At 41.6% G+C, this 17,253-nt stretch overlaps 1 protein-coding gene across 1 annotated transcript; it reads right to left on the bottom strand.

Annotated features, from left to right (window-relative positions):
- Window positions 1-7,631: 7,631 nt before the first annotated feature.
- Window positions 7,632-12,771, bottom strand: LOC308085797 (E3 SUMO-protein ligase ZBED1-like; the record flags this gene model as incomplete). Its single annotated transcript, XM_080429107.1, has 6 exons — window positions 7,632-7,732; window positions 8,394-8,584; window positions 8,965-9,089; window positions 9,192-9,293; window positions 10,963-11,748; window positions 11,914-12,771. The coding sequence occupies 6 exons, from the start codon at window positions 12,769-12,771 to the stop codon at window positions 7,632-7,634; spliced, it is 2,163 nt and encodes a 720-aa protein (XP_080285233.1).
- Between the last annotated feature and the right edge of the window lie 4,482 nt (window positions 12,772-17,253).

Genomic DNA, 17,253 nt, shown 5'->3' on the forward strand with positions numbered 1-17,253 from the left:
AATGCTTTTTATTTTACTTACAGCACCATTAAAAGACACTTGCAAATTGATCATAAGTCATTGTTATAAAGTATGAGTTCAAAAAAGATATTAACACCCTGCTCTCCCAAATGCTATGGCCAGGGATATAAATTGCAACTAGTCAATTGCTATAAACACGTTCTTTAATAATTTCATTAAAAGCAGCATGTCAGTAACCACCAGTTAGCTTTAAGCATATGTTGCCCTTAGAAAGCACTGTCTGCAGTAGCCTAACTGTACCCAGCTCACCATATTTTATGTATGGATCTCCATTGTAAGAGTCAAGAGTCAAGAGTCATGCTTTTGTAATGCAATATACATTTTATTCAGATGTGGTCTGTACATTTACTCAAGTAGCCTCTTACTCCGCCATTAAACAAAAATGATAACAACAATAGTTTTTTTTTCTTCTTTTTTTTAACGCTCCCTGAGCCCCACTCTGACACACTACATCTCAGGCAAATATACTTTTACTCTACTCCGCCATTAAACAAAAATAACATAAACAATATGTTTTTTTATTTTATTTTTTTAACGCTCCCTGAGCCCCACTCTGACACACTACATCTCAGGCAAATATTATACTTTTACTCCATCTCCTGCAAAATGAGTGCTTTTGGTACATTTGGATACCAATACTTTTACTCAAGTAAGGTAAAAAAGTGGGTGAAATTCGTTTTTGTACATCGTTCCCATCGCAACGTTAGTTTCCATAGAAAGAAGAGGGGGGGGGGGGGGGGGGAGAAGAAGAGGGGGTGGGGGGCAAGTGGGAAGGAGATCAAAACAAGAGAGCAACAGAAGGCCAGACAAGTTATCTACATATTTACAAAGTACCTGAGATAATAAAAAACTAAGGTGCCTGAGCATAGCAGCAATGTATGTATACTGTGCATGTTATACTTATACTGTGCATGATATACATATGGACGTTAAGGTGCTTAGAGGAAAAGAGCACAATAAAAAAGAAAAGAAAAAAAAAGTCAGTGCGTTATACATGGGATTAAGGTGCAAAAGGTCAGTGCGTGTCCACCTAGGGTGGACTGACCCTAGTATAATCCGCAAGTAGCTCCATGAGGGAGTGCAACAAAAAGTCATTTGTACCTGGTGTAGTCCACAGGTGTGTCCGAGGGGGAGCTAAGTCCAAGTCATTGTCCCTGGTATAATCCACAGGTGTGTTCAGGAAGAGCCAGAAAAGTCTGCACCGCCTGTTGTCAGGCTGCTGAACAAGGCCTATGCCTCATTCAGGCTTATGCCTCATTCAGCATTCTGACAGCAGCCGGATTAAAACTGCACCAGAGCCTGGTGGTGGAACTCTTGATACTGCGGTAGAGCCCCTTGCCCGGTCGCGGTCGTTGTAGGGGTTTGAACAGTCTGTGACTTGGGTGGTGCTTGTCCTTGACGATGCGCTTGGCTTTGACCACGCACCGCTTTTTGTACAGTTCCTGGAGCGCTGGGAGCTCGCTTCCCATTATCCGCTCTGCCGATCGCACTACTCGCTGTAGGCTGATCTTTTCTCGGGCAGTGCAGTTCCCGTACCAGGCCGTGACACAGCCTGTTAGGATGCCTTCAACAGAACTGTTGTAATACAGCCTGAGGATGCGATGTCCTACTCCGAGCTTCTTCAGGCGGCGGAGCCAGTACAGTCGCTGCTGAGCCTTTTTCCTCACGTGTGTGGTGTGCGTCTCCCATTTGAGGTCCTCCTCGATGTGTACTCCGAGGAACTTGAACTCGCTGACCCTTTCCACTGCAGCACCGTCGATGAGGATGGGCGCATGGTCTCTCCGCGGCCTCCTGAAGTCCACGATCAGTTCTTTGGTCTTGTCGACGTTAAGAGAGAGGTTGTTCTCCCGGCACCAGAGTGCCAGTGAGTTGATCTCCTCTCTATAGTCAGACTCGTCGTTGTTGACGATTCGGCCTATCACTGTCGTGTCGTCCGCGTACTTTATGATGGTGTTGGAGACATGTGTGGCTATGCAGTCATACGTGTACAGGGAGTAGAGGAGAGGGCTCAGCACGCATCCCTGGGGTGCTCCTGTGTTGAGGGTCAGGGGGTCGGATGTGATGCTGCCCATTCTCACCACCTGATGTCGGTTGGACAAGAAGTCCTGTATCCAGTCGCACATGCTTGGGTGTAGCCCTAGGTCTCTGAGCTTTTTGTCAAGTATTGCTGGGACAATGGTGTTGAATGCTGAGCTGTAGTCCACGAACAGCATACGTACATGTTTGTCCTTCAGCAGCTTGTTGTCCATGTGCGAGAGGACGGTGTGGAGAGCCATGGCAATAGCGTCGTCGGTGGATCTGTTTTTGCGGTATGCATACTGCCACGGATCCAGCGAGGCAGGTAGCGTGGAGCTGATGTATTCCCTCACCAGTTTCTCGAAGCACTTGCTGACGATCGGGGTGAGAGCGACAGGTCTCCAGTCGTTCAGGCATGTCACTTTGGCCTTTTTGGGAATGGGCACAATGGTTGACATTTTGAACCCTGCAGGGACCACAGCCTGGGAGAGGGAGAGGTTAAAGATGTCAGCGAAGACACCCGCCAGCTGGTCTGCACATGCCTTAAGGACCCGGCCTGGAATCCCATCAGGTCCGGCTGCCTTGTGGATGTTGACCCGTGCGAAGGCTGTACGCACTTCTCTCTCCGAGATGGTTAGAGGGTTCTCCTCTGCTGGTGCTGCTGATGGCCCCGCTTGGCTGCCGCGGTTGGGGCTGATCTCAAACCGGCCGTAGAAAGTGTTCAGTTCGTTGGGGAGGGAGGCAGGCGGGTTCACCTCGCTTCTGGTTCTTGTTTTGCAGTCTGTCAAGGTGTGTACCGCCTGCCATGTGCTCCTGATGTCGCCATTGCTGAGTTGGTCTTGCATCTTTTTTGTGTAGGCCTTTTTCGCCTTCCTGATGGCGCTGTTTAGGGCCGCGCGCGTCGTGTTGCGCGTTTCCACGTCGCCAGATTTGAAACCAGCATCCCGTTCATGCAGATGTGCACGTACTCCGCTGTCCATCCATGGTTTCTGATTGGGATAGATCCGAACTGTCTTTTTTGTGACTATGTCATCTATGCACTTACTGATAAAGCCAGTGACTGAGTCTGAGAGTTCGTTGATGTTATTCCCAGCGGCGTTCTTAAACATCCCCCAGTCAGTCTGGTAGAAGCAGGATTGTAGCATAGCGTCTGTGTCCTCAGACCAGATTCGGATTTCCTTCTCAACGACCGGCTCCCTTTTTAGCCTCTGTTTGTAGGCAGGTAGCAGCTGGATGGCGTAGTGGTCAGAGCTTCCTAGCGGTGGGCGGCGGAGAGCTTTGTATCCATCCTTGAAGGGCGTGTAGCAGTGGTCAAGAATATTGTCACCACGGGTACTGCAGGTGACATGCTGGTGGAATTTGGGAAAGACCTTTTTTAAGTCTGTCCGGTTGAAGTCGCCTAGGCAGATGACTGCGCAGTCCGGGTGGCGATTTTCTTGTGCACTGATCGCCTGGTGTAATTCCCTCATAGCTGTGTCCTTATTAGCTCCAGGATGAATGTAAACAACGGCTACAATCACAATGCTGAAGTTGCGTGGTAGGTAGAAAGGACGGCAGGCTATGATTAAAAGTTCAAGGTCTGGTGAGCAGTGACTATCTAGGATTTTAACATCTTTGCACCAGTTGTTGTTGATCAAGGCACAAACTCCCCCCCCACGTTGCTTACCGCTTAGTACAGGGTCTCTGTCTTTCCTATACACGGTGAACCCCACTCTGTACAGAAACTGAGAGACTACTGATGGAAAGCTAGTCCCTCAGTATGTCTCTCAATTTCTCTACAAAATCAGCCATCCCGTCAACCTCCCAAGTTCTCTCCCAGAAGGTGTCGTTACGGCACAGCGGGCAGCTGGTGGCCCCATATTGATGGATCAATTGCTGCACACAGGCACGGCAGCCAATCTGGGCACCGCAACATTCTGCAATGACTGAGTTTTTCATGGCACCTGCCAAGAATCAAAATAATGTTGATTAGAACATACATTTGATAAGCATCTACAGGACAGTTTGCAACTTAGTCCTGGTACAGAACAGAAAATAAATAGAACTCAAATTCAATGTTTTAGCAAACTCAGCCAAAACTTAAAGCCATTAGAGGTTTGATGTAGCCATTATTATAGTGTGCTTTAAAAGGTAGGGTAAGTGATTTTCTTTGGTTAAAATAAGTGTTAAATAGCTCTATATTCTGATAGTACTCATTGCTATAGAGTGTTTGTTCAGTAAAAGGAGTCTCCTTGTCTCTCCAGCTCTTTATAAAACAGAAAATGCATTTTCGTTTCAGTTTCATTTCCAATTTTATCCAATCAGGATAGAGAACTCAATCAGGATATACGGTAGATTAAACAAGTGAAATTGGAAGTGATGACACTAAGAAATGAGCAGGCAAAATTGGAACTGGAACTCTATAAAAATGAAGCTTAAAAATGGGTACTTTCTCCTGATTGGCTGAGATTTTGACACCTACCGGAAAATGTATTTTCTGTTTATTAAAGAGACATGGAGACTCCTGTTACTGAACAAACACTCTATAGCAATGATTACTATCAGAATATAGTGCTTTAACCTTTTAACAAAATACTTTTTGTTTTAACCCCAAAATATCACTTACCCTACCTTTAAGTCATTTTGAACATTTCTGCTCATAAGTATTGGAAGTTGAGCATTGCCCCATAATAATCTGCATTATGAATTATTCAGCAGAATTAGTGAGAAAAAGGCCTAATGCACTTGGCCATCTTGTATTTGGGTGATGAGCATTGTAAACCAGTGACTGTGCATGCATATAATGCATCTAAAAGTATGATTTTGAGTTTGGGTGCGCTTTGCAAGACGAAACCCAAGAATCACTAACTGCCACACAGATCAACACTAACCACTTTCAACCTGACATCCCCATTTTGGAAACCAAAAACAGATGCTCATGATATGTTGCCAGCTTGTAGATTTGTTGATTTGGGAATTCTTGCACAAGACTTAATTTATTTTTAAATTTTTTATTGACCTTTATTTATTCAGGGTAGTCCGTTGAGAGCAAGCTCTCTTTTGCCAGGACGCCCTGAGTACAACATAGATACAGTATATGCAATAGAAAACAATAAACAGTGAAGTAAGATATAGTATAGCAGAACATGAAAGAAAATAATAATAATAATAATGAGGATAATAATAATACAGAGAATATAGAGAATACACATGATGTAAAATCACAATGGATGTGCAAAACAGGTGCATTCTTTATGTGATACCTCGTTGAGAAGAACCTTAAAAGACTCTATGGAGATTAGACTATCCAGTTTCAGAGAGACCTGGAGTTTGTTCCATTTGTCAGGGCCATAAAATGAAAAAGCAGATTTTCCTTGTTCGCTATTCATTCGGGGAATTTTAAGAGAAATATAAGCTTGTGAGCGTGTGCGGTATCCCGAAGGGTTGGTATTTAAAAAAGAAGATAAGTACAATGGGAGCTTGCCACACAGGGCCTTATAAATAAATAAAACACAATGTTGTTCTCTACGAGTGGTGAGAGAAGACCAACCTAGGTTTTCATATAAAGTACAGTGATGAGTATAAAAACCATCACCGGTGATGAAGCGTAGTGCACTATGGTACACTGCATCGAGAGGTTTTAGTATGGATATTGAGGTATGCGTGTACAGTACATCTCCATAGTCAAGCACAGGCATAACTACAGCTTGAACAATCATCCTTCTGTTGGAGAGGGAGAAGCAAGCCTTATTTCTATATAGGAAACCAATTTTTCCCTTTAGCTTTCTTATTAGCTGTTCAACATGAATTTTATAAGTAAGCTTCGCGTCTAGCCAAATGCCGAGGTATTTATATGATGTAACAAACTCAATTTGTTCACCGTCAAGAGTATGTATGCCTAAAGAGGCATTTGTATTTAAGGCTCTTGTAAACAGCATACATTTAGTTTTTTTTATTATTTAAGACCAGCTTGAGTTTTACAAGAGCTAATTGGAACCTGTTAAAAGCGGACTGGAGGGTAGCTATGGCTAGGTCGGTTGAGGGGGCAATACTGTATAGAATTGTGTCATCCGCGTAGTAATGGACGTCGCATTGCGAGGTCGGAATGATCATGTTATTTATGTAAATGGAAAATAAAAGAGGACCCAGTATGGATCCTTGGGGGACACCTTTGTCGATTACCAGGAGAGCTGAGCTGGAACCATCAGCGACAACTCTATGTGTTCTTCTTCCTGAGAGGTAGTTTGAGAACCAGCGTGTTGAAAATGCATTTAAACCGATTTGTGAAAGTATTTGTACTAAAATTGGGTGGTCTACCGTGTCGAATGCCTTAGATAAATCAATGAACATGGCTGCACAGTGACGGTGCTTGTCCAGGCCAGTTACTATGTTATTTATGACTAGGGTTGTGGCTGATATGGTACTATGACCGGGTCTAAAACCGGACTGCTGGGGTTGCAGTATATTGTGTGTATCCAAAAATGATCGCAATTGAGAGCTAACCAGGGATTCGAGGACCTTGGCTATTTAGAGCGAATGGATCTCCACCTTTATGCAGTGGCACGACATGTGCTGATTTCCAGATTGGGGGAATTTTTCCGGTGGAGAATGTTAAATAAAAAATGTGGGTGAGAGGGGGGGCGATTATATATGCACTAAGATGCAAGAGATATGGTTCGAGATCATCCGCTCCTTTGGATTTCTTGGTGCAGATTTTTAAAAGTGCAGTGAGAACTTCTCTCAATGTTAGCGTTCTTAATGAGAGGCCTTCACCATTGGGGATAGGGATCTCCGGGACTGGATTATGGATATGACCTGAAGGAGCCGTGTTGGCGGCCAACCTATCAAATAGATGTCCAGACGAAATAAAATGATGGTTAAAAGCTGTGCACATATCTGGTTTGTTTAAAATTATATCAGATTCACTAGTTATTTGTGAGGGGAGAGAAGATAATTGATTAACATACAAGTCACTGGCTAGTGACATTTGTTTAACTTCTACATTCAAATTAGCCTCATTTTACAGTTTTACATTGTCATACAATCTACAGATGCATACACTTCCATGATGCCACTAAATTTGGATGGGCCTACCTATAGTAGTACTGCCTCAACGGTCATACACCACAATAACAAAACCGTATTTTCAAAATGGATACATGCAACACGTTAATAATATGTAGCATACATACCCATGCATAAGGGGCACTTGAAGGTTGCTCTCAGAGACATTATCTGGACTCTATTCAATGGAACCATCGACACCCTGTTCTGGTTCAAGTAGTCGGTCATCTCTTGCAGGTACTGCGACACCTTTGGGACTTCCTGGGCAGCCTGGACCATTTCCTCCATATGCTCAACCATCTCCTTACGACCAGGACTGTGGGAATAAAGATACAATTTCATTTAAGGGCAATTCACACTGAGCACGACAATAGCTATACGAATATAGTTTTAAAAATCGTTCTAAGGCAAGTGGATGGCAGTGTTCACACCGACTATAAATACAAGTGAACAATCGTTATCTTTATAGTTATCGTGCCCGGTGGGAATGGCACTTTAGACCTTCTCACACTCAAACACAGCAGATGTTCACCTGAATGTATTTGGAACATTTACCTTGTAGTCCTCCTCCTCTTTCGCGCCAAGAACTCCTCGTAGGCGCTCTCTTTCAGGGCGATGACCTTTCTGTTATTGGACTGCCAGTATTTGAGGTCTACGGAAACGATAATGGGCAAAAATGTATGTCATTTGTTTTTCAAGACACTATGTGCATGTTATCTTAGCAGTATAACAACCTTTTTACTACACTCTCAATCTATCAGATGTAACACTGTTAACTGTTAAGTCCATTCCTATAGAATTGCTTTAGACATCAGGCCTTGCACTCAAAGCTTAGCCTATAGTTTAAAAAATAACCACCACCACTCTTTAAGATTAAAAAAGATCTTCTGCAATATTTAGCAAATAATTTAGCTTTTAGTGCACAGATTGTTTTTACCATTACATTCATTAACACACTCACCGCCAAAGGGGAGAATTCTCCCCTTTTCAGTCAATGGTGTTTACCGCCAAAGGGGAGAATTCTCCCCTTTTAATTTTTTTTTTTTATTCTGTTTTTGAATTCCTAAAAAGTTTCTCTAATTTTTTTGTATAAATTTATAACCCTAACCCTAACGAATTAATAAATAAAAAAAATAAAGAATTAAAAAAATCCATTCACAATGTTAAAAAATAAACGGACAAATAATTCACATTGTTTCTATAAAAAAATGATTAAAACCCTGGCAGTGGGTGATTTTATTATGAAAAAACTTTGGCGGTGAATATAAGCATTGACTGAAAGCTAGTTATTGATAAACCTGGTGCACAGTTACCATGGCAATCTGGAGTATCAAGCAGCCTCTGCTTCTTTGCATTGAGGAGCACGACGTTCTCATTCAAGTCCAACTGCCTCTTCACTAGCTCCCCAATCGCCTCCACAGTGGCCTCTGCATCTAGAAACTGGACACTGACAGAGTCGTCCTCAAAAATCATGCCACCTTCCACCTCCCCTACAATTATATTCCTGACAGAAAAAGACAGTGGGGTTAGAAACATACATTTTCACTTGCATCCCCTTCAAAGCTTTAGAAATGCCATTTTAGGCACTAATCCTCCTTCCTAAAAAATGTTTATCTTCATAAACTTTAAATGTTCTGTTTGACTCTGTCGTCTAACATTAAGGACAGACAAAATACAAACTTCATAAATTTACATATTGATTGTATATAACACCATTTGAATAAACAATTTCAACTGCAGCCTTAAATAATTTCTCATTAACAAACAAGCAATCAACACTGAAGACATGTTTTTAATAATTTCTCCATATTTGGATACATAGGCCTACATCCTGTTCTTGTGTGGTGGTCGCGGGGTTGGCGGCAGTCCAGGTGTGGGTCCTACACTTGGCTGGCCAGGCCGCCGGAAACTGAATCGGTTCCCAGAACTTGAACCTGCTGCAGCAGCTGTCGCCGGTGGTGGCGGTTGAAACCCTTATTAGCAAGAACTGCCAACAGCAGTGTATAACACTACATGGATAACACAAAAAGCCCTATGGGCTCATTTCTATTGTGGTCCCATTTACTCAAACAAGGCATACAAGTCAACAATACAAACAGCAATTTATGTACCTCATATTTCTGTGAGGGATCATTAATAGTGAGGTAGCCCCCATATCCGGCCATGACAGCATCTCCATTCTCTGCCAGAAGGTGAACAGTAGTGGAATCCAGCTGAAATTGAGGAATGACATGATTTTGTTTTAGTTATCCCATTTTCTCAACCCGTCTCCAATCTGCCTCTCTCCTGGAGACAAATTGTGTACAACCATTAAGAATTTAGACCAAACCAGATTTACACAGGATTTGGATGCAGGTGAACTTGGGTGAATGACAACACAGCAGCAATTTCATATAAACATCTCCTGTGACCTGCCTTGACATTTGATTTCAGATTCATTGTTTGACACATTTACCTCACTGAAAAAAGGCCAAATTGCACTTCATGATTTTGAGTGAACCAGCTAGGCTTCCTCCAGAACAAATGAATTTAGTGCCATCTATATCTATCTATATACACACACACATTTAGATTACTTTGACTGTCAAATAAAAAAAAGTCAAAACCTTTTAAATAAGTTTGATTCTTTGAATAGTTATTGCAATTTGACATACATCATATAGCACTGCAGTCTTGTGGTTCACACTTCCATGTCTAATATTACATGATGTGCTTAGTACATCCAGTAATTGAGCACCTTCACCGTTTGCCATACGTTTTATTAGGCGACTACATATATGTATTAATCATTTATTGGTCATTGAAATTCAACACAATACTCTGATACAGAGCAGCACAGAGAACTCACTCTGAACCGACTGGAGCAGAGCTGTAAAATCAACACGTGGCTTTGAGTGTAAAATGGAGTCGGTGGCGTGAATTCAAACCATAGAGTTAAAAATAAGATTCAAACCCATTCATCATAAAACATAATAGATTACGTTCTGATATTTGACTTGAGTGCTTCTACATTTGACACAGTAGGCCTATATCAAGTATGCTAGGATCAACGTGATTTACGTTAAAGTCCGGAGGCCATGATTGAAGTAGGGATGCCACAATCTGACCTTGAGCCTATTCGAATATTCGACAGCCCTGGCGAATATTATTCGATTATTCGACGGCGCCGCCAACCCCCCCCCCCCCGTCGGAAAAAAAAAAAGAGACAAATTCAATCACGTTTGTTTTCTTTTACTGAAACGTTCATGTTCATGTACAAAGGGGCTCTTCAGCAGTAGAACAGTACCACAATAACAATGATTTACAATCACAAAAAAATAAACCATGTAGTAGCCTGTATTTATAATTGCAGCATTGATCAATTCAATGAATGGCCTACTGAACGTGTGGCATGTGTGCGCGCATCGCGCGTCTTCAAATAAAGGCAATGAAAGGCACTTTAGAAATATAATTACAAATACAATGTTTCTTTTTCTTTTAAATTAGGCTGGTAGTTTAACAATCACGACAAAAACAATAGCATCACTTTACTTTCTTATGCATCAAAATAATAAATAAAAATAGCATTATACAGCCTATTATACAGTATTGCATTGAACATTGTAACAAACAGTAGTGAGTGAATCTTTTAGGCTATAGATTGAAAATTAGGCTCCAAATAATACAAATTAAATCAGCTTCACTTGCAACAAAGCGTCTTACTATTTAGTTCTTGTTCAAAAAGATGAGCTGGTCGACGTGGTCAGGGTGTAGGCGAGAGCGCAGCCGGTTAAGGATTAGTCCTGCCGCCGAAAAAACCCTTTCTGAGGGCACAGAAGTGGCTGGCACACACAAGTATGCCCTCGCAAGTTGTGCCAATCTCTCGTACTTTGTCTCGTTTACTCTCCACCAATCGAGGGGATTCAAATGGGGGGCGATGCACTTTTCGTCACAGTAGTGATTAAATTCCATTTCAGGCGTTAAAGGTGTCTCAGAGTGGTATTCCTCGCCAAACAATGTTAGCATTGCAGACTTGGTGTTGTCGCGTCGTGGTCTCTTAGCCGCTTCTGCAGACGACGCCCCCGCTGATTCAGAGGAGTCCTCCTCGGAGACGATCTGTGGTTCGTCGTCTGCTGGCTCTTCTCGTACGGTAACGGTTTGACTAAGCAGCGCCTTGACTCTGGCCTTGACCGCATCCTGAACCCTGGGCGCATCGGCAGCAAACTTTAGATGTTTATGTCGCGGGTCAAGAAACGATGCGATGAACGGGACCGTCTTGGCACTCTCCACGTCGTGGGGTTTCAGTCGCCGTTCCAGTGACACAGAAACGGTCTGCTTGTACTCCGCCACCTTCTTGGACTCGTCTGGAGCAACAGCCAGGTGTTTTGTCAGCAAAGTTGCTGTGACAGGATATATCATGGAGGTGGAAACCCCTGACTCTCCACACAGGGCAGTAGTAGCGCACTTCAGTGACTCCAACACCGGCAGCATCTCCTCCATCACAATCCAGCTGTCGTCTGTCAGGTCAAGGGTCCTAGCGTCAGACAGATTTGTGACATTTCGGTCCGAAAGAACCGCAGCAACAGCCCAGCGCTGCTCCACCAGGCGAGCGAACATGTCGTAGATGGAGTTCCACCTAGTACGACAGTACTGTATCAGACGGTGCTCTTCCAGATTTGGTTGATCACCCTGAATCAGAATGAGAATCAGAATTAACTTTATTGTCACATCATAGGTTAAGGTTTACAAAAGTAAAAAAAAAAAAAAAAGCAAACATGTGTTTTTATGCAAGCATCGTTTTTGTTACCATAAAAAATAGGGGGGGGGGGCAAAGAAAGAAAGAAAGAAACAAACCTGTTTTTTCTTGAGCGCCTGTGTTGCTACTGTGCTGTGGTTGAAATGTGACACAAGTCGACTGGCACCGGCGACAATGTGATGTATGGACTTCAGCTTGAATCCATCATTTATTGCGAGTTGGAGTGTATGGGCAAAACATGGACTTGAATCCCAATCAGAGTAGTCCTTGTTGGCGAGAGTAACATTGCTCGCGTTATCATGCACACACGCAGTGACTTTACCCGCTATCCCCCAGGACTCGGTGGCAGTGCGGAGCCCCTCGGCTATATTCTCTGCCGTGTGCCTTTCGGGCATGGCACGGGTCTGCAAAACCGCACTCTTCATCTCCCATTCACTATCGATATGATGGCAGGTTATGGTAACATAAGCTTCCGTTGTGAGTGCTGTCCACCCGTCTGTGGTTATCGCCACCTTTCTGGCAGTTGATAAGCTGCTGCGCAGATCTTCTGCCTTTTCAGCATACAGCTTTTCAATTCGTTTGGTCATTGTAGTACGGCCCGGGACCCTGTACTCAGGTTCCACGCATGCCATAAGCTCACAGAAACCCCCGCCTTCCACGAAACTTATTGGCAGCATGTCCTTCACTATCATTTTTGTGATAAGTGTAGTAATGTCGCCTGCACGCTGTCCATCACAACGACGTGGCCCTGACGTGTAGTTGGTAATGGACGTCTGTCCAGCGTCTTTCTCTGACGTCTCTTTGGCATGTATCTTACTCAAATGCGCTCTCATTGTAGACGTCGAGCTGTGGTAGGCCAAAGTCTTTTCGCAGAGGTTGCATTTCACTTCATTTGGAGTTAACAATTCGAAGTAGTTCCACGTGGAACTCTTCTTTGGACGTGCCGCTTTCTTCATTTTTTTGTTGTGTTGCTTCTCATTGTGCTGTATCGCCTCTCAATCAATCGCACGTGTGACTGAGAGGGGGAGGGGAGGGGTCAGTGTGTGGCTGCACTGCAGCAGCACTCAGTCTGCACAGACAGCGCGTCTGGCTTCCTCCACTTTTCCGCCATTTACAATTATTAAGACTATAATATTACTATTATTAGTATTTATTAGCATATATTTTGATTGAAACTAAGGCATAAAAAAATTACAAAAAAAAAAAAATTAAAAAATTTAAAAAAAAAATTAAAAAAAAATTATAATTAAAATCGAATTTTAAAAATCATAATCGATTATGGAGACTGTAACGAATATTCGAAAAATCGAATAATCGGTGGCATCCCTAGATTGAAGCCACTTTGAACTTGGCTAAAATGTTTGACATTTCTCATACAGGTTTATATATAGAGATAGAGATAGATATATATATATAACATGCAGATCAAAAAGCTTGTAGGCCTAATGCGTAGTGAACACATTTTTCTTCCAACCGCAAGCATGGGCGCAGTGGTTTTCCGTGTGTTTCATTAATTTAATTTAATGAAAATGTGGTACAAACCTTAAAAATCGTTGCCAAAGTTTGGACTTCTAATTCCACTGCTCGGATGTTTACCGTCCGGCTCCCCCTGAACACGGCAACTCGCTGCTGAAGATCCATTGTTGTTTTTATATTATGAATTTGGCTAGGCTGATGCACTGCGTGTAATTGCTTTGAAAGCTGTGGTGAAGAGGCCGGAAAAGGGCGTATCTGTTCTTTTATGCCGTGAAAAAAGCAGGTGCGGTAAAAAACTTCCTGTGGTTAAAGGTCACCATAACATTAAACAGAGGTGGGCAACTAGCGGCCCGGGGGCCACATGCGGCCCCCACCTTCACTTAATGCGGCCCACAGTTAATATCGGAATACTGATATATTATTTCAGCTGTTACAATTCCAAACATGCACACATGACCCGCTTTAATTACTTCAGTCTATTAGTAGCTTAATGACTAAAAATGTGTTTTCAGGATTATAATTAAAAAACAACAAAAAAATATCAGGATTCCATTTCAACATAGCAAAAATCTTGTAGATCTGCTATTTTTGCGACTTTTGTGTGACATACAATGTCAGTATATGCAATGTGGCCCTCTAGAGTGAGTGAGGAAATATAGTGGCCCTCTCCATCCTCAAAGTTGCCCACCCCTGATTTAAAGCAAAATGATCACATAATGCTTTTAAAAAAACTAAGATTTATCTATTTCCATTTGATACTACATAACCTGGCATTCTGTTTTATAGTAGGAATGTTTATTTTGCATGTCAATATCTATGTGTAGTTTGTTTGCTGATGTTTTTTTGACATTATTTGAATTGTACAATTGACGGGTCGGACGTGTGTTAAACATGTTTGAAAGTGAAATATCCCTTTAACTCCATTTATCCATTGTTTTGACCAATATTGTATTAATATTATTATTATTATTTGTATTATTTATTTTTTCTGCTTTTCTTTTATTTCTTTTCATGGCTACAAACTGCAAGTTATAATAGCCTACTATACAAATGTAATGTAGGCCTATATTTTATTGTGTTATTATTCATTTATGTATTAATGAATCTATATATCTATCTATCTATGCTAGGTAGGTGTTCTGTGGGTGAACGGTGAACACCAACACGTTATCATCATGTCTGTCTTGGACTCATATGAAGACGTCGTTCTCCAAATGATTGCTAATGGTTATAAGGACCAGCAAATTTCGGACCATCTAGTCTTTGAGTTGGGGGTACGCAGGGGAGCTTCTGAAAGAAGTGTAAGGCAGTTCCGGACGGATAGGGGACTCGTCAGAAAATGTTTGTCTGACCAACATCTGGAGATGTGCGTAGCACAGGCCATACATGAGGTAGGCCTATGTGATTAACGTTTTCATTGATACTGCTACTTGATAGTTGATAGCAAACAATAAATAGTGTTTTTAGAGAAATAGTCAAAATGCATTTGTTGATTGAACATTTTTGCACAATATTCTTTTTCTCCATGTAGGGGGGAGGGTTTACGTGCTGTGACATATAGCCCCCACATGCCCTTATGTGTGTCTCTAATATAATCTTTTAAAAATACCATTGTCATTATCACCTTTACTTACACATGTACCTGCTCCCCCCCCCCCTTTAAACAATAGACTGGACCAAGTAATGGCCGGAAAATGATGACTGGCTATTTAGCTGCACAGGGTGTACGTGCATGTGAGGGTCGGGTCGGGAGGACCTTGGCAAAAATGCATGCGCCCTATCATCTGGAACGCTGCACGGTAGGCTATGTTGCGTGTAGGTCAATATATCAAAGCATGCTTATTGCATGACATGTTTATGTTTACTAGGAAATTTTGCAGGCTGCACAAAAAGCTGAAAACACAATAAGATTCATAATAACAGTAATTTTAATATGACTTGCTTAGTGTAGGCCTATCATGTTTTTCACCCAGCAGTAGGTACCTTGAATGTAGTCACAGCACTCAACTCAAAATGTATTTCTAGAGCACATTTAACAATCACAGAGGCAAACCAAAGTGCTATATATCACAGCAGGAGACCAATAATGACACAATAAGTTATCCAAGAAATACATGCAGCTGTTGAATACAAATGAAATATGCACAGCAGAAAACAGTGAGGTGGAATCTATGGTCATGGGTGCCAGATTTAGCTGTGCTCAAAAGCCAGAGAAAATAAATGTCTTCAATAATGTTTTAAAAGAGGTCAAGTTTGTGACTGCATGTATTGTGTAGCCACAGAGATGTAAATTGTATATTTTTTTCCTTTTTAGGGTCCAAGAAACCTAAACCCTCAGCCTTATGTAGCAGAGTATTTTGGGCACAAGCTACACATGGATCAAAATGAGAAATTGTATGGAGTGACCCATGTGATCGCAATTGATGGGTTCAGCAAAAACATTGTTGCACACTCTACAATGCCCATCAAAAACAACCTGATAATTTATGAGCAGGTGTATCGGTAAGCCTAACAAGTGTTTTTGCCTATTAATACTGTATTCTGCATTGATAAGAATTAAGCTTAATAAATGATCAGTGAGTAGTGTAGTAATCTCAGTATATTATACGAGTTCTATGTTTGTTTGTTTTAAAAGGATCCCTGCCTAATAAGCCAAATATGCCTTAATACATTATAAATGCCCTCTATAACTTTATTTTTGTAAAACACCTTAAATATTTTATTCATTTTAGAAACGGTTCATCTTTTACTCAAGAGGGGCAATTAATGCCATCGCAAGTTGATGATGTAATTTGTCCATGTGTGGTTTAGCCCTATGGAATGTATGTAATTTTTTTTAATATGGATTTGATGCTCATATTAACCTTAGGAAGTATTTACACATGCATTCCATAAATTTACGCATTCCATAAATTCCATAGGGCTAGACCACACATGGACAAATTACATCATCAACTTGCGATGGGCCTATTGAGTGAAAGATTAGCTATTTCTCAAATAAATAAAATAGTTACGGTGTAAATACATTTTAGTTATAAAGGACAATTATAATGTATTAAGGCATATTTGACTTATTAGCCAGGGATCCTTTTAAGGTATATTTGAGTATTCTAATCTAATGTGGATTTATGAGCACAGGTGCATATTATTGGTCATGTTATATAACATTCTGAGAATATTATTTATTCTTTATCATTTATTTTCTCATTTTGTACGCTATGGCTGAGTCATTGGATAACTTTTATTGTAATAGTCAAATTTTATTACGCTCATCGTGCTGCTTTTTGTCTTCCTTCTTGTGTGTGTGTTTTTCAGACATGCAGTCTCTACTTGTTTGTTGTGGGATCAGCTGAGAGTGGACCATGGAAAAGTAAGCCCTACATCCAGATATAAAAGATTGTAGATCCCTGCCCTCATTAAAAAAAGGCCAGACATATCCCAGAAGGACATATAGTGCGTGCCAAAAATCCTGAAGGGGGCGTCAATAAGTGTCATTTGGTAGCGGCGGACATCTTTGTGGGGTATAAACCAGGTTGACTTAACATTGACCCCCACAAGTACGTCTGCAGCTACTATGCCACGCCCCCCGTGGTGACGACCCGTTGGCACGCACTAGCACACTACCTTTCTGTACTTAGTCTTTTTTTTTCTTTTGATCATTGATCACTCTGTGATTATGACTTGTATCATACTTGCTTTGAACTGTACATGTATTTTGATTTGATTACTCAGGATCGCAACGGAAATAATTCCCAGGCTTTTTGTGCAATGATTTTGACATTAATTGTGTTGTTGTACCTGCTGTACTAGTTTGCAAATGTGTTATTCCTCATAACATCAGTTGTGAAACTGTAATATCACTGTACTATTCCCACTCTTGTCAATAAAGAAATTCATTCATCCATAGGAGTTCTACCTCTGCCTGTTCATGCAGGAAATGTTAAAAGAGCACAGGCACAATC

Source organism: Gymnoscopelus braueri (assembly GCF_963280865.1).
Source record: "Gymnoscopelus braueri genome assembly, chromosome: 5".
Classification (NCBI taxonomy): Eukaryota; Metazoa; Chordata; class Actinopteri; order Myctophiformes; family Myctophidae; genus Gymnoscopelus; species Gymnoscopelus braueri.